This window comes from Euwallacea similis, chromosome 6, assembly GCF_039881205.1.
Source record: "Euwallacea similis isolate ESF13 chromosome 6, ESF131.1, whole genome shotgun sequence".
NCBI lineage: Eukaryota > Metazoa > Arthropoda > Insecta > Coleoptera > Curculionidae > Euwallacea > Euwallacea similis.
In genome coordinates, this window is record NC_089614.1 from 1,505,871 (window position 1) to 1,528,873 (window position 23,003).

The 23,003-nt window shown below is 35.1% G+C and overlaps 1 protein-coding gene across 2 annotated transcripts in view; it reads right to left on the reverse strand.

The window, feature by feature from the left end:
* Positions 1-4,181: 4,181 nt before the first annotated feature.
* LOC136409692 (C3 and PZP-like alpha-2-macroglobulin domain-containing protein 8) overlaps positions 4,182-23,003 on the reverse strand; it is a 121,564-nt gene continuing 102,742 nt past the window's right edge. The window contains exons 9-27 of one of the 2 annotated variants that reach the window (XM_066391370.1): positions 22,796-22,971; positions 19,202-19,319; positions 19,001-19,146; positions 16,567-16,797; positions 14,479-14,607; positions 14,323-14,422; positions 13,658-13,808; positions 13,056-13,211; positions 12,779-13,000; positions 12,505-12,718; positions 10,547-10,799; positions 10,263-10,495; positions 10,083-10,207; positions 9,447-9,541; positions 8,839-8,998; positions 8,589-8,775; positions 8,309-8,459; positions 8,103-8,254; positions 4,182-8,003 (exon numbers count right to left, since the gene is read on the reverse strand). In XM_066391370.1, the coding sequence (XP_066247467.1) occupies positions 6,992-8,003; positions 8,103-8,254; positions 8,309-8,459; positions 8,589-8,775; positions 8,839-8,998; positions 9,447-9,541; positions 10,083-10,207; positions 10,263-10,495; positions 10,547-10,799; positions 12,505-12,718; positions 12,779-13,000; positions 13,056-13,211; positions 13,658-13,808; positions 14,323-14,422; positions 14,479-14,607; positions 16,567-16,797; positions 19,001-19,146; positions 19,202-19,319; positions 22,796-22,971 (4,011 nt within the window). In that variant the 3' untranslated portion in view covers positions 4,182-6,991. Of the gene's footprint in view, positions 8,004-8,102; positions 8,255-8,308; positions 8,460-8,588; positions 8,782-8,838; positions 8,999-9,446; positions 9,542-10,082; positions 10,208-10,262; positions 10,496-10,546; positions 10,800-12,504; positions 12,719-12,778; positions 13,001-13,055; positions 13,212-13,657; positions 13,809-14,322; positions 14,423-14,478; positions 14,608-16,566; positions 16,798-19,000; positions 19,147-19,201; positions 19,320-22,795; positions 22,972-23,003 lie in introns of both variants that reach the window. The other variant, XM_066391371.1, reaches the window with a different exon arrangement.

The window sequence follows — 23,003 nt, forward strand, 5'->3', positions numbered from 1 at the left end:
TTCATCTCACCCAAACCATTGGAAAAACTTCTAACCGAAGGCATCAAAGTCCTTTTCAAATCCCCAGGTACCTACCTAGGGAAAACTAGACATTTTTATTTCCCCAAAAAAGTTACTTTGCACAACATATGACGAGTTGGAGGAGGACGTTTAGGTGTATCTTTTATTACAAAAGTTATTACTCTGATGTAGAAAACTGAATGTAACGGTGCACGCCAAGCGCGAACTTAGTTGAGCATAGCTCAACGATTTCTTCGAAATCCTGCGAAAACGTTCCGGTTTTATTCTGCGATTCGCAATTGAAATTCATTTTTAACTATTTGAAAAAAAGTGTTTGTTGTTGTGTCCTACTTGAGATTATTTAAAAGTATTTTGTTAGCTTTAAAAAACAGAAACAAGTCTCTTTCTATCATAATTGTGTTTACTCTATAAAAATTTTACTTCAGATACAGTACGAACAGGCTTTTATAATAAAAAACTTCCTTATACGTTTTTATTTATTGTTATCAAATTTAAATACAAATATAAATATAAATAAAAAATATATAATAAACAAATATAAATAAAAATAAATAAATAAATTTAAACGACAAATATATAAATGATAATTTAACCAAAACGCAAGTACAGGAAGTGATAAAAAATTTAAAAACCAAATCACAAATGTGCTTGCATGTAACTTGGCATCAAATATGAACAAAAGGAAAATTAAAAAAATGTATTCCTTAAAAAGTTAATTTAATGAAATTCCCATTTCCTACGTCATCTAATCTATACCACGTATGTTGTTTCGCGCTGCGACCTGTAATAGTGAAGATTTCTTTTGAAATGAGACACGCGCATGGCGCATGTGAAAGAACGCGCATGTCACATGTGAGAACAGCTGTGAAAAAAAGTGTTTATGTTTATTATCTCTTCTCTATACATTCTTGTAATTTGGTCGTACCAAATCAGTATGAACGCGTTAACTAAAGCTAATTTCAGGTGAGAATATTAATTATTCTTTTATTCCATTTTATTTGATTTGTCAATTTTGTGCATAAAACTTTGTTTTAGAAAGCCTCGCATACTGAAGACTAAAATTGCAACCATATATTTGCACGTGGTAGTGAATTATAAAAACCGTGGATTGTGGGAGGCGAAAGTGTCTGTTTTTCAGGACAATAGATTAATAGTTATTGAATTCTATAATGGCAACCAAAGCAAGGTCATTTCGTTTCGGGAAATTCATTCTTACGAACATTTGGATAGGACAGTCACTCTTTTTCTGAACGGAGACGCAGGGACAGTCGAATTTGTCTTTCGCACTCCGGAGGAAATGGATGAATTTCGTAGGGATATAAATGCTATAAGGTAAAAAGCATTACGAACCCCTTTTTTCACAGGAACTGAAAGAAAAAAACACGTTTCTAATAAGTATAAAAATGGCCCAAATGAGAAATATAAGAAATGAAAGGGTTTTAATTATTTGTTTTGTGTTTTGTAGCGGAATTTGAAAACTTTAACTGAAAAATTGCTGTCGCCTGAAGAACTGTGAAAAAAAGGGCCACAATTGTTTGACCGCATTTTATAGTTATTAATTCCTCACATTTCACGTTCACTGCCGCTGCCAAAAAAGTAAGATAGTGCATGTATGATGATATGATAAGTGCAAGTGCGGTCAAACAATTGTGGCCCTTTTTTCATAAGTCTTAAGGCGACAGCAATTTTTCAGTAAAAGTTTTAAAATGCCGCTACAAAACACAAAACGAATAATTAAAAGCCTTTCATTTTTTATATTTCTCATTTGAGCCATTTTTATACTTATTAGAAACATGTTTTTCTTTCAGAAAGTATCTGTGAAAAAGGGGGTTCATATTGCTCTTTACCTTATAGCATTTATATCCGTATGGAATATATCATTTTTCTCCGGAGTGCGAAAGACAAATTCGACTGTTCCTGCGTCTCCGTTCAGAAAAAGTGTGACTCTCCTATCCAAATGTTCGCAAGAATGAATTTGCCGAAATGGAATGACTTTGACTGTGTTGCCATTAAGAACTCATTAGCTATCATTCTATTGTCCTGGAAAACTAATACTTTCGCCTCGAACAATCTTCGATTTTTGTAATTCAAGACCACGTGCATATATGTGTTTGCCATTTTGGTGTTCAGTATGCGAGGATTTCTAAAACAAAGTTTTATGCACAAAATTAACAAATCAAATAAAATGCAATAAAAGGATAATTAATATTCTCACCTGAAATTAGTTTTAGTTAACGTGTTCATACTGATTTGGTATGACCAGATTACAAGAGTGTATAGAGAGGAGATAAACGTAATAAACCACTTTTTTTCACAGCTGTTCTCACATGTGACATGCGCGTTCTTTCACATGCGCCATGCGCGTGTCTCATTTCAAAAGAAATCTTCACTATTACAGGTCGCAGCGCGAAACAACATACGTGGTATAGATTAGATGACGTAGGAAATGGGAATTTCATTAAATTAACTTTTTAAGGAATACATTTTTTTGATTTTCCTTTTGTTCATATTTGATGCTAAGTTACATGCAAGCACATTTGTGATTTGGTTTTTAAATTTTTTATCACTTCCTGTACTTGCGTTTTGGTTAAATTATCATTTATATATTTGTCGTTTAAATTTATTTATTTATTTTTATTTATATTTGTTTATTATATATATTTTATTTGTATTTAAATTTGATAATAATAAATAAAAACTTATAAGGAAGTTTTTTATTATAAAAGCCTGTTCGTACTGTATCTAAAGTAAAATTTTTATAGAGTAAGCACAATTATAATTGAGAAAGACTTGTTTCTGTTTTTTAAAACTAACAAAATACTTTTAAATAATCTCAAGTAGGACACAACAACAAACACTTTTTTTCAAATAGTTAAAAATGAATTTCAATTGCGAATCGCAGAATAAAACCGGAACGTTTTCGCAGGATTTCGAAGAAATCGTTGAGCTATGCTCAACTAAGTTCGCGCTTGGCGTGCACCGTTACAATCAGTTGCCTACATCAGAGTAATAACTCTTCCAACAAAAGATGCACCTAAACGTCCTCCTCCAACTCGTCATATGTTGTGTAAAGTAACTTTTTTGGGGAAATAAAAAATGTCTTTAGTTTTCCCTAGGTAGGTACCTGGGGATTTGAAAAGGACTTTGGTGCCTTCAGTTAGAAGTTTTTCCAATGATTTGGGTGAGATGAAAAGATTAGTGCGGTGGGTTTTTGGCGGTGATTAGGGGCTAGGTAGGTACCTGAGGGTAAAGGGGAATATATGGTGAGAATAGGTGCCAAATGGGTTATTTTGGGGTGTGGGGTATAAAGTCCACTTAGTGGTCATGTTAATATTAGGTTGAAACTATCTGCTTTTTCTTTATTGATGTTGTAAAAAGGAATACCGTGTCAGCTCAAGTCGATCGTAAAAAATATTGTATGTATAGGATGTCTCAAATGCTAAGCTCACCATTATCATCTCGGAAACCATAAGAGATATGGTTTGGTTAAAAAGAGGCAAAGCTACGTATTTAAAATTACCGTAAAATATGCTAACACTATTTTTCCGTCCCTACGTTTCATTTTTCTAGGGGCTTCATCAACTCAATTTTTTAATTTTTTAGTACGAATTAAATTTTTAAAATTTATGGAGTATATGTCTTTGATTTAAAATAGACATTCAGATGTAAAATTCGTATATGGATTATGTGACTTATATGTATGTAGATTGATACTCTTTAGCAGTATAACTTTTTATGTGCCATTAGTAAGATATCTACAAATCGGTGTTACTAGTATATACTTTAATGTATTTCGAGGTTTGTAAATAATGGTATATTCTGCAACTAGTGCTAAAAGGAGAACTTTTTAGTGGCACGAATTAGACAAATGACATTAAGCTAATGATCGATTACATTGATAAAAGAAATTTAGTTATTATACTACATCCAAAGCAATATCAATAAACTAAAAAAAGTAAATACTTACATTCCCGTATTGTCAAAACCATGAATTTTTGGTCTAAAGTAAGTTGAGTCAAATCATTTTATTGAGACCTCAAGAATCTAACACAGCAGGGGCTTTATGCATATCATTTAGGAATAATAACAATGGTGAACAATGATTGTAATAAGAGGCAGTTTTCTTGAAAACAAGTCTATTACAAATTTTAAGTATATGATTACGACAAAAGCTGTTTTTGTCACAATTTTTTAATATTTGTTTATGTATAAATCTGATTAACGTGTCATTAATAATTATGTATTATTTTTGTGCTAGTTATGTAAAGTTTTTTTAATACCTAAACAAAAAAGCAATTCAATTAAAGCTTGAAAGGCTTTATTTTATAAATAGTATTTGAGCAAACTAACAGAGCATTGTTCATAATATAATAATAAAAGTAACCATATCAATGTCTCAATCCATATTGATTTTACTATACCTTCAAAAAGCCTGACAGATCACAACATCATTGACAACCACCATTTATACACCCATTGGTTTACCCTAGTTTATACTATGTAGGTATTTGAATTTTTACCATATATTTAGATTGTTTTCATACATTATGTGATATTAAACAATACTAAAATCAGGGTTTGTTTGACTAGACACAGATACCTACCTACGACACGTATGAAGTAATGAATAATAAATAAATAAACAATAAATAAATAAATATTAAAAGTACATCAAAATTACAGGTAAATGGGCGGACATCATTTTTAAAATTTATATTTACAACATCTAGTTAACTTTTAACTCGACTTTAGTTTAATGTTATGAAAATAAATATCGAACGAGTGCTTCTTTTATGTAACAGGTAACGTTCTTATGAATTAAAATTGATAATTGAATGTATATCCCAGAACAACATGGACAAAATAGTACCACCATGTTCCTGTGGTCATTTTGTCCGAGTTATTATGTAGAACATATCTTATAGATAAAAAAAAACATGAAAATGTAATAAATATTTCTTCAACATAATTGCATTTTGTATTGAGAAATGTGCAAAAATAATATATTTTTACTCCTGTCTATTGAATGTCAATAAAGTAGTTTGGCAATACTCTAGTTCTGCAGTAAATAAGTCAATAGAAAAGGCTATGAGATCCATATAAATGGATTGTAATAAATATAATATTAAAAGTTCAAACTAAAACATATAGATAAGCGTTCTAATAATTATGAGTCATGGACGCTAAATCGCTATCATTGGCCTCATTCAACAGAGCCAACTGTTGATGCCGTTGAAAGAGGCCACATTATCAGTATTTTCCAAAAACATTGAGGGGTTGTTGCACCAAACACCTGGCTCGAGTTTATTGCAAAATTTATTGTGAGAAATTACATGACTTTGTTCCAGAAACTGAGTGACGGTAAACTTGTAAAGGTTATTGGTGCAAGTGCCTATAAATCTATTAATTACGTTTTACAAATTGATGATTTGAGGCGATTTTAACTCACGATTGGTAACTCAAATTGGTATGTTATTTTCTTGGTGCATTTATGACCTCAAATAAATATAAAACCTAACAATTTGGGGTACCAAATGCATACGACTCGCCTGTCGAAATCGCTTCAGCTAATTTGATATCAGCCCAACGAGGTGTTGAAGTGACATAATTTAGCTGATGCAGTTAACTTGTGCAAATATGAGTTAGAACTTTGAGCAGATTTGCTCAAATTGGTACAAGGATGATGAAACAAGATCTGAACAGTAATCAAATTACAAGTTCTTGGGGCGTGGCATTGCACTGGCTTTGATTGAGTAACGATCACGTGTTTTTATGTATATTTTAATTAACATTTGAAGCGACTCTAATATTGAATGATATAAGGTGTTGTTGTTCATAATTATCTATTACGGTAGATGTTAAAGCTAACCTAATCGCAATAATATTGTAGGTAATAGGTGTAAAAAACTCTTAAACATTAATTAGTGATTGGGATTCACATTTGAGGGAAAGTGATCCTATTTTTTGGCACATGTTATACTTACCTAATTTTCACAATTTTTGACACACATATGTATTTGCCGTACCCCTTCTTAATCCCACATTTTTGTCTTAGTTGACGAATATCTGTTTGTTAAATTATAATCAGGATTTCTTGGAAGACACTTAAGTCTTAAAACATCTTGCGATTGGAGCATCTTACACATAACTTACGAATGCTTAATTTTTAGCTTAAATTCTTAGAGTTAAGTAGATTAATATATTATAATAACGTGATAGGAATTGACTGTGTCATAAACTAAAGTAACGCTTTGCAATACTACGCATAAGAAATAATGTACAATGACCGATCCGACAACAAAACGTGTATGTCATTGACAATGATAGTAGCCTGTCGATAGCCATATTTAATAATTTTTATTTTAATCTTCAAGTTGCGTGATAATAACATATATTAGGCATATAACACAATTTGAATGTATTCTGATAGAAACTGATAATTACGAGTTGAAACCAAAATTATAATTATCAACGAATTTCATATCAAAACTTAATATGTATTAATATGGTGCCACAGCTTGTAATGATGCGAATTTATTATTAATTAGTATTATTGCTCTCCACTTCATAAATTCGAAACACCAGTGCTATATCAGAGCGAAAAGTGCAATTAATTTGGAAATAGGTGAATTGAAAACTTTCTAAAAATACTTACAACTGTGCTGCGAATGTTTTTAAATTATTATGAAGAAGAGGTGCTTTGTCCACTACTCTCACTAGTCTCACTGCCATCAAGTCAAGGCAACTTTTCATCATTCGAATAATTTTTATGACCAAAAAAATAGGCGATAACTTGCGTATTATGGTAATTAGAGTCAACTGTATAAAATATAAGTCCTCAAAGGCATTTAAATCTTTTAAGTATAATAATACTTTCATATCCTTAATTGTTTCCTTCTCCATGGGTTAATTGCGCAGCAATAATAAACTACTATATATACACAGTTATCAAAATTCCTGGCACCCCATTTTAATCTTCCTTCTCACGCAAAATATTCGTCAACTCCTTCCTCTTCACATCGTCGCTCACCGCCTCTTTCAGCATGTCCCACAACGAGTCCTTATTTAACAGCACATACTGACTCTCGACTGGTTTCGTGTTAACGTCATCATCAGACTCCGCACCTTGTATTTTCACCCTTATTAATTTTTCGGGCATGCGATGAATTTCTGTATTTACGTGAGGGATTGTCTTTGGGCGTACAGACGAAACTCTCGTGGGAATTGTTTTAGAAGAAACTGTGGTGGGAAATGTTGTAGTTTGATGCGTCCATGATTCTGTGGTGGATGTCGGTGGCGTGGTGGGTTTGGTGGTCGTTGTTGAAGGAAGATGAGGAGTTGCAGTAGCGTTGTTTGAATTTAAGCCGCTTTTGCCTGTTTGGATTTGCCCAAGCAGAATTTTCTTAAATTTTGGCTTTGCCACAGCTTTTTTCAGCTTTGCTGTCTTTTGTGGCTTTACACTTTCATTACGTTTTGGCACAGATGTAATAAATTTAACTTCACTTTTATCCGAGGTAGTAGACATTGGCGCTGTAGAAGGTTTGGAAGTTGAAGATGGCTTCAAATTTATTTCACACCCCATGGGCACCTCCAGAGGTGTCACACTTGGACCATCGACCCCAAACCAGGTGATTTGATCCTCATCGCTAACAGCGTTTAATAACAGCGATTTCTTTCCCTGAGCATGGAAGAAAGTCTCTGCTGCCATATCTTGCCTGGAAACAGGGCTGATTTTCGCAAAAGCAGGTCTGATTCCTGAAATAACAAAGACATTGCGAGCAGTAAACTGAACGCAAACTGGACAAGAGGTTGAAACGTTGGCGAATATAAACCAGACTTTATTGTCATAGTTGCCGTGTTGCATTTCCGCCATTTTGGTGTTGAAAGAGTGGACGAGTTGTGGTGGATTGGACGTGAGTTCGTATCCTGAGAACAGGGTGATTTCCAGGCGAAGGATTGGAGATGGCGTGTCTCCTTTCCATCTGTAGATACACATAATTTCATTTTATAGATACAGGACGATAGATATTCACTAGATTGTTCTAATAAGAGCTATTAGTAACATTGTAACATCAACTTACTTAAAACAAGTTTGGATTTTCAGAGCAGGTAATTTTCCCTCGATTTCCTCAATTGAGCTACGATCCGGTAAGATTTCTTCCAATACTTCGGAATGGATTTCCAGTAATTGTGTCTTTTCTTCAACAAAATATGTGGAATATACGGTTTTGCCCTACAAAAATTGATATTGAAAGTATTTGGATATCTTCATGAATGTGTCTTTAACCTGAATCGTCGCACATCCAGCCCCAGTGGCGTAAACGAATACTTTGGTTGGCAAACTCGGCAAAAACAATGTCTGCGATGACTTGTCGTCATTGAGGCTTAAAGTTTCTGTGAGTTCCATTCCGGAAGTAGCTAAGGACACCGACATTGACCTGAAACAGAGAAGTATTGATAAGTTCTGTGCTGATTTAGCCGTAGAACTTGGTGGCTATGCTCGTCCAGCATTAGTATTCATATTAGCCTCCAAGTTGTACGACTAAGTACTTTATTTCGTTTTGTACCTATGTCGGTCGTTGGCTAATGCGTTATACTCATTGAAGGCTTTGACAGTAGGATATAAAAGTTCATAATGATTGTCCAGTATGTGTGAACGATAGAACAGGAATTTGGCCACGCTTTGAGCAGCCTTCAGATCTCCGATTAAACAAAACGCGGAAAGGGCGTACAATGATGCCCTATATTCTTCTGCTGTTGCTGAAAGTTTAACCTTACAGTACCATACCTTGAGTTTTTATTTTATTTTTAACGTACCTGTTATTGAGACCTTTAAAGCTTTATCTGACTGAGTTTCATAAAGCCAGTCTGCGGCGTCTTTTTTTGGCACAAAATGAGGCCATCCAAATTCCCCGTCTTCTGTGGTTGAGGCATTACGTAGTTTTTCAATTGCCCATGCAGCTGTTGCACTTCTTACCTTTTAAAAAATTTGATTTTCTGTTATTTTTAATCAAATGGTACATTTTTAGTGTCGTATATTTCGTTAATTTATTACTGTAATAAAATACACCATTTATTCCATTAGAATATTTTCGTAATAATGGAAAAGTTTCAAAAATTTGAGAGATTCTGTATGCAGCGCTTGTGACTAATTAAGAAAAGCTGTTGGTTGTATCTTAAAAACCGTTAATTGTAGAGTAGCAGAATAAAAAAGAGTGTCAAGAGTCATCATCAAAGTTTTGTTAGTCAACAACTAAAACAAAAAATTACAACAGTTTCTTTTATTATAGAGATTTGTCGTCTCGTAAAACTCACTTTATTTGCAACACCCTTAATTTAAGCTTTGAATAAGTTTAAAAACGAGTTTTTAATGTTGCATAAATTTTTTGCATATCTTTTTATCAAGTACTCCAAAATTTACTCACCAATACTAATGCTAACGTAACCGTCGCAATTGCTTCTGGAGACTCCACATTGGGTAGACTGTTTTCCAGAAATATTTTGGCTTTTTGCAATGTATCTACAAAAAAAAATAACGCTAATTTTTCATCTTGGAGTTATTATCCAGATCTGAAATATCCAACACAAATCGTTATTTACATTAACAGAGAAAGTTTAATTTAAAATTCTATTTATTCCAGATTTTCATCAGATATGGTTCTCCCAAAATAGCTTTCTTGTTACAAAAAGTCTTGAAGTCAGATTTTTTCATGGGTTGACAACGTTGTATTCTTGCCTAAAGAATAAATTCTTTACACAAAATTCAAAATAAATGCTAAGCACAGCATTGTCATTACTTGTCAAATCAAAATTCTATAATATAAACAGCAATTTTTGTCGCAATTATCAGATAAATTTTTATGACATTATGTGCTGTTATTGAAAATTTTTAGATAACAAAAAAAAAACGCATTTTAATGGGATCCCGACTCAATTTGGCCCATCGGCTTTCCATATTGTATCAGAGTGTTTCCCAATTGAAAATATCCTGGCCCTGCTAGCCCTTTAAGCATTATCCCCAACCCTCGTGTTTCACCCTAAAATACAGAGCTCCAATTTACCTGAATCGGCGTCCGTCTCTATTCCAATCTCGTATAGAGCGATTACGGTTTCAGCAGTAATTTCTACGATATTTTCAAAACGAGACAGCTCTGAGCTTACGTTTCTTCGTGGAGATTCATCAGAGCTGCAATTTAAACCCAAACTTGAATAATTTGTAAGTAACTTAATGAAAGTTTTACCTTTTTAATGTGGGTAACTGAACATCAGCGTCTAGAGGCGTAAATCTGCCATCGTCTTCTTGCCGCAACTGTACCCACCTCTTAACAGCCTGGATCAGGTCTGGGTCCACGTTGAAATACAATTGAACTTTCCATAAAGCTTCAAGAATCGCCACTGTGGCTTTATGACTCCCCAACATCGGATGTTCGCTGAAGGAATCGTCCTCTTTTTTAAAGGAGAGGATAGACTGGATCTAGATATAATTTTTATTGCGATATGTTCTGGAAAAGTGAGGTGTACTCACTTTCCCAGGTAGCATTTGGATGATTTTCAATTTTTCAGTGTTGTTTTCTTTTATGTGCTCTTGTAGATTTAGTAAAGGAGTTAGTGAAGCCATGGTTCCTATTAATCCTCCGCCTTCAATATGTGTAACCTTGGGAGGCGCGAGGCCTCCAGTAATTGCCAGTTCTCCTCGCTCGGAACCTGGCACAGCATGTTTAGGCGTGTCCAAGTGGAAGACTTGACTAAACCCAGATTCTTCATTAAAATTCCATATTCTGGAAATAAAGATCGCCATGGTATAAATGCACATAGTTCGGAAAAGTAGTTCCTTTCACACCTTTTTGTATAGGTCCATGGTCATGGAAATATAACGTACATAACTTATAAGAAAGCGTCTTAATACACTCGCGTGATGGCCGCCCTCGCCTGCGCTCGCACCGAAAAAAATTTAACGCACACATGTAGTAAACTATTGCTTTCAGCTCATAAATATTCTTGCGTAAAGCAACTTCACGCTCTTCACGTTACTTCACGCTCGTAGAAAATAGCTAATATGTATTAAAAGTACAAAGTGATAGATTGTCGTTCGATGGAAAAATCTTGATCTTTAAACCGTAAAGTCGCAAATAAACATTACTCAGTGTCTCTCGAAAAAGAAACAAATTAGACCCAATAAACGATAACGAAAAACTGATTGCCAATATCAACCTTAAAGTTATTTTAGGTTAAACCAACAAATTTCTTTCAGACACGACTGGGCTCGGCAATTTGGGCGTCGCAAAATAATTCGCTTCATCGCCCTCACCTTTTTCTTATTTAAATTTAACGCGTTTCCGCCTTCAGAATTCCTAATTTAATGATAACTTCAAATGGAAAAACCTATCGACTTTGTATCTTTAATTCGAACGGTTCGTGCGGAAGATATCCAACTCTTTAATACAACTCTAGAAGAATTTATGTTTAACTTTCAATGAAACTAGGATAAGCGTCGTTTGATTGGTGCTTTCCGGAGATAAGCCGCACTATTTTTCCTTGAAGTTTTTGTTAATACATTTATGGGACAATAGTCTCACGATTTTCGGGGAGATTTATCTATACAAATATTTCGCAACGTCTCGTTATTTTCCAGTTTTTCGTGTATAAATAGTTAATTAGAATTCTATCCATTCACACGTCTCTTTCGCATTAGTTCATCCATTAGTCGGGGTCGCATCATAATAATAATGGATTGATAGAGTAGAAAGTGGAATTTCCTGTTATTGATTATATAGTTGATTAATTTTTTTTCTAAAGGTAAAATTTTCTTAAAAACCTGAGATAATTGACGTAAGAATGGACAGCGGGTGTTTCTAACAGATTATTTTTTCTTCCAAATTTTTACTCTCATTCAAATAGGAATTTCAGTATCTTATGACGCAATATGTTGAAATTTAGACGTTTCATGATCTATGTAACTGTCTTTTAAGACTTACCCAGTTTAACCGGAAATTACATCAATTTCACATTTTAAACGCATTCTTCTACCCACGACGAAAGTGGGGACACGCGTTTGTACGGTGCGATATTACAGATTAATACATTCTATTTTGGAAAATATGGTTCTCCTTGATTTTTCTCGAAAATGTGTATTTTGCCGTCATTTGGAATTCAAATATGATCTGCTTCATTGTACGAAATGCAAAATTTCTGCTTTTTGAATATCAATCATTTGAGGAACACATAGTATATTTAATATCACAACCCTTTTCAGTTGAAACGATAGAAGGGGTAACGCAATGGATCTACAGAGCTGCGTAAATAAACAGCATTGGTTCGATTTCTATTGCTCACTTCTCCTTGCAGTTTTAACCAGAAGAGAGGGGTGGTTCAAAGAGTAAATGATTCTAAAATTTTGATACTTCTAACCAAAAAACATTTGATCAAGAAATATTATAACTTTAATTTAACCTTACGAAAAGTCTGTGAGATTATCATACAGACCTGAATTCGGCTAGAGCTCCCCAAGCAGATGCGAAACCGATTTCGACGATTTTAATTTTCTTATCCATTTTCCATTTGAGCAATGTGTCTGCGCGTGACAAAGACCCGTTCCCGAAAGATATCACGTTTTTATCCCACGTAATCCAGTATACCTTCCACGTGTCTTCGCCTAAAATGCCTGGAGTCTCGCTCGAACTTAACTGGATCCCAAAATCTGGAAGACGTGAGTATTTAAGTTCTCTCCCATTTGTATAACTTTGATTAAATGACGTACGATGCTTCCCTCTTCCAATATGGCTGATGGTGTTGTCAGCATCTCCAATGGTTATCGTGTACATTTTATCCATCTTCGACTTATTTTCAGCTAAAGCTACATGTACTGGGCCCAAAGTTTTTGATTTCGATGCTTTTACTTCGATAACAAGCCCTTCTTGATTTTTTGGCGCCTGAATCCACTCGTATTTGTAGTTGTCTGTAGTCGAAACAACTAGGTGTTCTAAAACGGGATAAAATATATGAATAACTTACTTCCCCTAATGGAGACAGCTTACCGTTGGCGCAGAAATAAGAGCTCTCCGTGTGAGTTTTCTCCTTGCCCTCGACATAAACTTCTAAAGTTGCAGAGTGGATTACAGCGCCAGACAGTGTGGAATTATTTATGTTTTCAAGGCCTTCGCAAGTCGAACTTGCATATCCATTTACTTCCACTGAAATATGCAAAATAAATTCACGTTTTTCTTACTTCAGATTAGACCGTGAGGTATATATATAACAACAGGCTGTGAGTGTGAGTAGGTTTAACTGAATTTGAATGTCGCGAATGGGGCGAGGATGTAGCTAATTGCTCTTTAATCACAAATAAGTACAAGTGTCTATTTCGACAAGAAAATTTGGTAGTTCCTTTTAAGACAATATTTAGAGTGAGGAAATTCTAGTTTCAACGCAATATACCAATAAATGTTATTCACAGTAAGAAGATGGTCATTTGTGAACGAACTTTATGTGATGAATCTTTGGCGAGTAAGTCGCATTCATACTTTGAGAAGGCTCGAAGATAGTTTGTTCTAATAGTAAAAAAATTATGAATATTTTGCAAATTATTCTCTAATGTAGTTTACAATCCACTTGTTAAGGTAAAACAATTTTCATCTACCTGTGAAATTTTTCTTCCCTGGCGTAGTAACCAAAATACGCACAACCAGAGAGGTAGCACCATGAGGACCCAATCGTAATCGTTCGGTGACATACAGAAGTCCATTGCTGACAAATTGAGCTCCTTCGCTCAATGCCAGTAATGCTGTTACCTGAAAAAATTTTAAAAATCCAGAAAATTTCATTCTCTTATCAAAGGCAAACTCTTTAAAATTCGGAAGAAATTTCTTTAGTAACTGAAATATTTCGGTCAAAGGGAAATTTTTCTCCTGAATAGCCATTTTTGGGACCCTCTTTAACTTACATTCGAGGGATTTAATCATATAGCTGACAAGATTTAGGTCGACCCGATCGCAAAGGATTAAAGTTTCAGATCGTGCCGAACCATACGAATAAAGTTTCCTTTTACGTTGAGTCGTAGCACAGGAAAGGCAAACAACACGAGTAAGCTGGAAATACCTTTAGGATTACAAAGGTTTCCGCTATAAGTTCGGTATTTTCTACTTGAAACGCAATATTGTATTATTGGGAAGTAAGTGGAACACAAGAACATTGTGCTTTTAAACTGAACTGGATAAATGATCTCGAAGCCTCATAATTTATTGTTATACGTTTCACATTTATTTATATTTTTAAATCGTTTCTATACGCAATTACGTGACTTACATCAACACATGAGTGTACATTGTTGCCAATCTTAATGTCAATCTCAAGAATCTCTCGTATCCTCAAACTAGAAGGCATACGGAAATCCACAGTCAGGGGCCTGCAAAGATACAAAAGCTATTGACTTTGAAGGATATTCCTTAATGCTGCTTAAACCTGAAAACTTCCAGTTTTATTGGCGCAGAAAATCTCAATCCCGTCTTGGATACTGTTAAGGCCCAAACTGACCACTTTCCGGTTTCCTTTGGTGCAGTCACCGATAGTTCCGTTGAGGAACTTTCTGATCTGAAAGTGGGTTTCAAGCTGTAAATGCATTATTGTTGTCACAAAAAATATTTTAGACACGATTCAAACAGGGGCGATATAAGTTCTGAATTGAACTTCTCCAGGGAGTGTTTTGCAGGAAGTTCGGGCGAAATTACCCCCAACTCTGTGCGAGTCTTGCATTTTATATGAATCTGCTTTGAAAAATTTAAAAGGGAAATGTATGTGTGTGCCGTGAATGTAATATCAGAAAGCGGTTCAACTTGTGTTAAAAATTATATCTACGAGAAGCGTTGTTTGGGAACAAAAGGGGCTTTTATAGAGTCACTCAAATTAGTATCACCATTAATCCTTTATCCATTAAACTAAAACGCTCTAAGCTATTCAGTGGGAATTTCGGAGCTAAATACAACCTATTTAACGATACCACAAGATCGTAAATCCCAAAAACGTCGTTCTATGGTCGTAATTTCGAAGCTTTTAAGTGTAAAACCTCCTGACACTGGTCGAATAATAGACATTCCGGGCAGAGTTATTCAAGCGCTTGGTAATGAGTTATGCAGGTGCTCGATTTTGTAAAAGTTGGCATTATTACTAGATTTGTAGGAATTGCGGGTAGTTGGTCAGCAAAAACGCTGTAACATTTCGGATAATTTTGTGTGTTTTACTAACCCAGTTTTTATTACTTCCAGAGCGGCTCTTTGGCACATAACGGGAGGTTAACCAAAATGACAACCTATCAATTGCAAGGGAGTAAAAGAACTTTATTGCCTCCGGTAAAATGTGATCCATTTTTCTGGGTAAGTAAGGAAAAAGTCAGTTATGTTATGTCCTCATGTATTTTCCTTGTTGTTTTCAAAAGACTTAAATTGGTTGGGTTTCATTGTTGCTGATTTGCCTACGCACTGCTGTCATTTTGGGTTTTGTGTGCCCATTGTTCCTGCTTCGCGTGCCTGTAATTTTTGTTTCAAGTGATTGAATACAGTGTACCCTCACCACGTATGTTATTTTATTTTCAGTGGTGCTGGTCCGCCTACACACTATACATACATATGTACGCATTGTCCTTTCGATATCCATGTTTTCTTACCTTTTCCTCAGTTTTACGCCTGATTAAAGTCCTGCGGTGCAAAATTACCTTTTCATCTGGTATTTTATCAAAAAAGGACAATTTGTTTCTTGTTTAGATTCTCCTATTTAATGAAGTTTAAATAATGTTTCAGTTGAGTATAATCTTTCCACAGGAGTTCTTAATTACCTTAGAACTAACATCACTAGACACCCTAAAAATGCTAAGGAATATTACCTAAGTAATAGGATATCTAAGGAATATTATCAAAGCGATGCACGAAGCACATAAAATCGGAATATATGTAGGTTGTGGTTAAAATTGGGGTAACATTATTTTTCTCCCAATCGTAGTAAGACCTCGTTAACCAGCTGAAAATGACTCGATAAAGTGTCCTCCAAAAGTCTAGACTGCATAGGAATATATTACACTACAACACAGCCCTAAAGTGTCTTTTTCGGTTAGTCCAAATTAACAGTCCGCCGACAAACAAATAACTTTGCAAAGTAAATTGTCTAGGCAAGATAAATTATAAACGTTTCCCTACTATACGATGGGCCAACAGTATACTCTGATTTATTTACCCTTTGTGTTATCCTATTTATTTCTGTCCGGTCCTGCTGCGATTTTAATTATCGTTTCGGGAAAGAAATTAACTACCGGTGAAAGCTTGAATTGGACATATGTCAGTAAGTTAATTTAAGAGGTAGAGCACAGTTGTGGTCAAAAACGTGGCAAAAAGACAAAACCATATTTATGGAAAATAGCGTTCGTATTGTATTAAGCTTTAATGGGCATGTACCGTCATGTCTATAGAAAAAACTTACCTTTTGAGAATTCTAATGACCTAGTTTAAGTAAGTATGTACTTAATAATTGATTTTCAACAAAGAACTAACTTTCTATACTCACGAATAGTTAAAACAAGTCCACATCCAAAGTTGGTCATAAGGCGATCCTCCAACTAAACTCTCTGGAGGTCTCCGTTTCTGCCCAGAAGGTCCGGCACCGGAACCTCTTTGTCTGTACGAAATGGCTGACATTCCAGAGTCGCCTCGTCTGGAACATTCGCGTTGGAAGTACGAAACACCAGCTTCAAGGAAATCAACTTCTTCCGTTATAGAAGAAGAAGTTGGTACTTCACTGAAAGGGGAAACAAATTATAATTTAACATTTTCATCTAACGAAGTCTCTGTCTTTGACCTGACTTGAACCGAAATCTAATTTGAAAGTTTGCATATCTAATGAAATTTTTAATCACCCCTGGTCCCGAAATTATGCAAAACATTTCAATCCCCTTCTCTGTTGGATTCGTTTTCAATAAAAAAAGTCCTTCAAAGAAAGAGTCCTCACCCTGACTGTGCCTCGGTATCTAATTAACTAAAAATTAAATTAGTATAGGGTGAAGGTTTTTTGGATAGGATGGCTATCAATTTGCAACGGTCTCGATTAGAGTTTTCAGTAATCGGTTTTATAAAGGAGAGGTAGAATGTAAATGACAGTTTTCTTGAGGGACTGTAACATGAAAACACATTGCATCGTTAGCAAACATTTATGAAACGATTAAAGGAATTTTTCCTCTTGTTCTTTTTGGATAGTGGCCGCCCTACAGACTGGCCACTGTCGCTTCCAGCGGCATCAATGCCTGATGGACAGCGGATGGTTGTAAGTGCACTTAAGCAGGAAATGACGGTCCTATCTCTGAGACATAAGTACATATGTAAGAAAGGCATTTTTTGTGCGTTTCGCCTATCGGCATGAGTGTGGTTTCTTCCAAAAAAAGCAAAATTTTCTTACACAATCGCAATATCTTTCCGAATTCGTTGAGTATTTGTCAGGTCACATTTAGTAATTAGGTCCAAGCTTTGACATTGAGAACACACAAAAGGGCACTATCTGTTCGATCAGTTTGAAAGTGAAGTAACTACGTTTATTGATTCCGTTATTAATGCTTCTTGCTTGTGCAGGATCCAGAAACTTCAAGAAACTGTAAGTTTTGAGTTCTGAGAAGAGAAAATAATATTTGGTTTAATTGTGAATAAGTGTTAGAACTCACTGTGATTAATGCCAGATGTCGAGAACACGTGCACCCATTTATTGGAAAGTTTGGAGAACTTAAAAAAACGGAAAAATTTAATAAGAAATTAAATGTGAATACATTTTAATAAATATTCAGTTTTGATATATTATGCACGAAATATACACTCATTTAATGGAAAATTTGCATTTTATCAACAAGTTGTAAATTTTAATATCAGAGAAAAGAATAAATTTGATCAAATTTTTAACATTAATGGAAAGTTTGACACAGTGGGAAAACCGTAAATTTCGCGATCGAAACAGAAAACATCACTAGACAGTTGAAAATAGAGTAAATATGTATGTGTTTTATTAAATTGGGGTAAAATTGAGAATTAGCAGTAGGAAACAACTTGTAAGAATAACTTGAAAAAGAGCTTTTTTCATTCAATCCATTTTTTTCCAAGCGGTGTCGTTGAATAAAAGAACTTCATGATCTTTTCAACTGCACCCGGAGCGTCTTGTCCGAACTCACAGTTTTCCAGAAAGTTTTCGAATTATCTAGTTCCAGCTTAATCAATTTTCTTTCAAGTGGTTTCTGGATAGGAACACTCCTATATAACATCTTGTCACATATAGCATTGTCCTGCAGCTCTAAAAATTCTTGCATTTTCAGAAAACGTGCATGTACGTCGCGTCAATATACATGGTGTCCAAAATTTTAACAAAAAAAGCTGGTTAGAATGCTGTTAGAAATGGAGAAACAATTTAAATACCTTCAAATGTTGTGGAAATTAAACGTAATTTCTTCATATATTGAGACCCAGAAAGTATAATCTCCTTGTATATTGTCGCATGTGTAAACTCTTTTAAACTTTTGTATTGAAACTGATCCTTTATTTTTAACAGATTTTAAAATACTTATTGTTTCTCAAAACATGAGATACCCTGTATCGTATAATTCTGCACCAAGTGCCTAGGGATTAAAATTCCATAGCAATTGTAAAAATGACACCATCAACAATTTCCAATATTATTAATATCCAAGCATTCTCTATTATATAAAATACACATCAAACAAAGCAATTTAGATTATTTGGAATTTACGCGAATCTTAACAGCAGCGAAGGGATTGGAGAAGCTTTAGACTGTCCCGTATTATTTCTGCGAAATGGAAATTGGAAAGTAATGAATTTATCCTTAAGACAAATCTTGGAACGGTTTAATCTGAAAGTTGGATTATGGGATTGCGAGAAATGTTCATTAGAGCTGTAATTTACAGATTTAAAATCATTTTAGAGGCACAAGAAGAAAATGGTAAGCTTACCTAATTCTTGGATCAAAGCGCAAGTCGCTAGTAGCTTCAGCTCTTCCGCCTAATAGACACACCAAAGATGAAGGCTCTGCAATGATCTCCAAGTCTACTGATTGTTCTGGAAGCCACCACTCTCTATCTTCAATATTGACCGAAACCTAAAAAAGGAATTCTCCTGTCAACTAGTCAAAATGATCATCGTTTTGTACCCACTTCTTTGTTAAAAAGCTTCACATCGAAACTGATTACATCACTTATGGGCTCTCCTTGAGGAGTGACGTAGTAGACCAAAAGCTGACTAATGGGAGCCATGACTGATTGAACGGTAAAACTGCAAACAAAAATACAAATCTAAAGTTCTTTTGTGTAACATTAGTTCCCAATAAAAGATAAATTGGGGTTATTAGTTGGGCGTAGAAGCAAATTCTACTTTCGAAGTTCCGCTGAGTGCAAACTTAAAATTGGAGGATCCGAACTGGTTAAAACGATTAAGAAATTGAAGGAACCCTTTCGTACTTTCCTGCATATTACACAAGTTCATTCCAACTTCGTGCTCGAAGGGGAGTGTAAATATCCTGCTTCGCAGGGAAAGTTTTAGTTTCGCGACATAACGAGGAGTTTGGCGCATCACAAGTTTTATATGACGGTTCTAAGGTATAGGAGCCAAGTTGGGAATTGTTTTGAGGACAATAGTAATGAGAAAATTACCAAGCAGTTTCAATTGTATATATTTCTACTTTGTCTCCAAGATAAACAGATCACATTAGCCAACTTTATTCTCTGTTTCGCTGACTACATTGTAATAACTGATTTAATTTTAAGTGCTAGCTACTCTGAATGAGCGTCTTTGATGGAAAGTTGTTATTAAAAGTTATCTTGCCCGCCACCTGACAGCTCTCCCAGCAATTCTAACTTATTTTAGTTCCGGAAATTTGCAGTTTCAATTAACAAGTTAAAAGCCTCCGGACATCATCCAGAAGAGTGAGAAGTGTAAGTGGAGGTGCTCGAATTTCGTAGTATTTCTTTTTATTTTGAAAGTGTATGTCGAGTTTATCACGATATTTTTAATTTTTGCCCAGTGAGCATCTTAAAAATGTGAATGTTTTTGTATTAGCGATTCTAACATAATTGGGTAATAATGCGCTTCGGCTATTAATTCGAAGATTCTAGCTTAATCGGGCAGTAACCCTGTTTAGCTTGAATCTCTGCATCTCGCATACCCGTTACTACTTAGTGACTGCTTAGGTTTTTAAGATATTTTTTCATGCAGACTGTATATTTTATCTGACAACAATGATTAAATGAAAATTCTCAACAGTTTCTTAAATTTTGTACTGTATTATAAATGAACATTTCCCTTACTAATCAAGTTTTCGTCAAGAGTGTGTTTAGAAGCGGAACGTGGATTTAACTTCGTTTTCGCCTTTCAACTTCGTTTCTAAATTAGTGAGATGTGAAGATAGGATTATGCTAATGTTTTAATGTAGAATATTGGGGATAAGCCGCTAATCTATGCCAAGTCCGACTCGGTTTTCTAAAACCTCTCGCTAATAATGCACTTACTTAATCATTCACTTCCTTGTCTCTGTTATAGAGTTTTTTGCATCATTTAGGCTTCCCTTGGCGACATTAATTTCTTTTTCTTTGTGTCATTTGCGGTCTTATATATCCACAGATTACTCTTGAAATGCCTACCACTTTTTTCAGTACATGCCCGTGGTTTTCTCACCTCCTATTAGTGACCTTTTTCACACGCCCTTTTTCTGGGATGTCTCTGCAGACATGACAAATACATCTGCTTTTAAGGTGGATTATTAATAAGCATTTAAACGCAACGTGCAACTTTCTCTTACGGATCCTTTCGGAGATTTCAGGAATGGCCATTGTAAAGGCCTCTATCACATTTAAGTATTCTTTCTTATCTTAATATTTTATATTTCCTAATACTCAATCGTAAGATCTTATTAGGATTTTTTTAATAGAAAGGTCAAACTAGTCAATCGTTCCACGAAAGCCCAGAAAAGCCCTATTGTCTCTAAGCCCTTTTGTATGCAAATCTGTCTCTGACAAACAATATGAAGCTGCACAAGTGGCTAACGTTTTATCGTACTGCATTCAGCAGACCCACGTAACCGTATGTTGATATTCAGTCTGACATCAGGAAATGTGTTCACATGCCGGATTTCAAAGCAGGCTAAATGATCAGACGTAATCCATTCAAGCTTCCCTTTGTTTAAATGATTTTTTTATTTTTAAGGAAACTTTCCATTAATCAAAATCAAAAGGAAATTATACCTGTTATTTGACTGAATGGGTGATCATCGATTAAATATAAATTAAGGTATAAATGAAAAGAGTTCTATGGGCACTGAATTAATTAGCCTTGGAATAATTAACGAAGTTTGTGTAAAGCTCGGACACGAACTTAAATAGGCTGCCTCTATAGATAAACCCTTAGTTTATCTCATGGATTTACCCAATCTTGATGTTTTCGTTCATTTAGAACATAAAAGGCGGAACGTTATAAGAAAAGCAAGAGTTTTTAGAGTTTTACTCCTAAATTAATAAAAAAAAATAAAAGGGAAGTCTTCCTAGCTTTGTAACATAGCGGTAAGGTTCGTGAGTTGAGTTGTTTGGGACGGAAAAACCGCCATCATATTTCATGGCACGACATCAGCAACCAAGAACTTCAAGCGGATTGTCGAACGTATTTCAAAATTGCATTATTTCCCTCTTTCAGATTAGTGCAGGTTAGAAATCTCGAAATACTAGTACCTACAGATATGTGGGAAATGTTTTAAATGTGTATCAATGGCCACGTTCATCAAAGGAAACAGTTGTACGACTCTTTGAAATTCGAAACAAAAATGAAGTCAACTCCCATTTAAATTTAAATCCATTTTAATAATATTACGTTATTCGGCACAAATCCCAATTGTTGCACAACTGTTGACTGTGCAGAACTGATTTAACAATGCTCATAGTATCAACAGATTTTTAGCAGGAATTTGTGTGAAAAATATTTCACACAAATCCATTTTTGAACCAACCTACATGAGCCACAGAAATTCGAGAGAATAATTCATCGGTCGATACCTTCTAAATTTTTACTTAAATAGCAAAAACAGTTCAAATGACTGAAGTCGAGTCAATACCGGAAAGTTGAATTACAAAAACATATTTAAGTTATTGATTTATCAACAAAAATAAACGAATAATCAGCAAAAGTGGGTCGTAAAAATGTTGTATGTCGAGCAACCAAAAAGATGTTTATCAGAGCTCTCCAGGCTTCCTTGGCTCGCTCGACAAGACACTGTTTTCCGGCTTGAGAACGTAAATAACCTCTGTCGTCATTCGAGCAGATCGTTTTATTTCCCAATTCTGAAATTTAGCTTCATTCACGTGGAATTTTGTGACTAAGTGTGAAACAATGAAATGTCCTATGTGCTTGCTCGGAAAACACGGACACACGTTGGAATATCTGAACCTCTCTTCTTGCAACTCACACATAAAACTTCTAATCCTGCACACCTCAACAAAACGTTTCCCGGTAATGCCGGCAAACTGTGGCCGAGTTTAAGTGCTCGGCTTTTAAAGCCTTCTCTATTAGTCTTATCGTTTGCTCAGATTATCCCTCACTTCATTCCCTTTGAGAGAGATTACTAGGATTAATTCGCCTCGGGTACTAACGTATGTTTTAAATGGGTCTCGGTTGCACTTAGCGGGCCCGATAGCTTAAGCGGATTATTAAATTATTAGTCTCGAACACTAAGAGCGGACCTACTCAAGTGTAAACACTAAACTTACCTAAAATTCAACCTGCAGGTGGGTCCTGGCTCCAGGGAAGGCCTGACCATGGGCATTACTTCTTCGTGTCGCCTTTGAGCCCAATCGGTTATCCTTCCATCCGTCGTTATGACGTAATGTACGTCCCTTTCGCACGGACATGTGGAGAGAATGGTCACGTACGCTTCCTCTTCGGGCTGAGAACAAAAGATAATGTTGCAGTGATGAA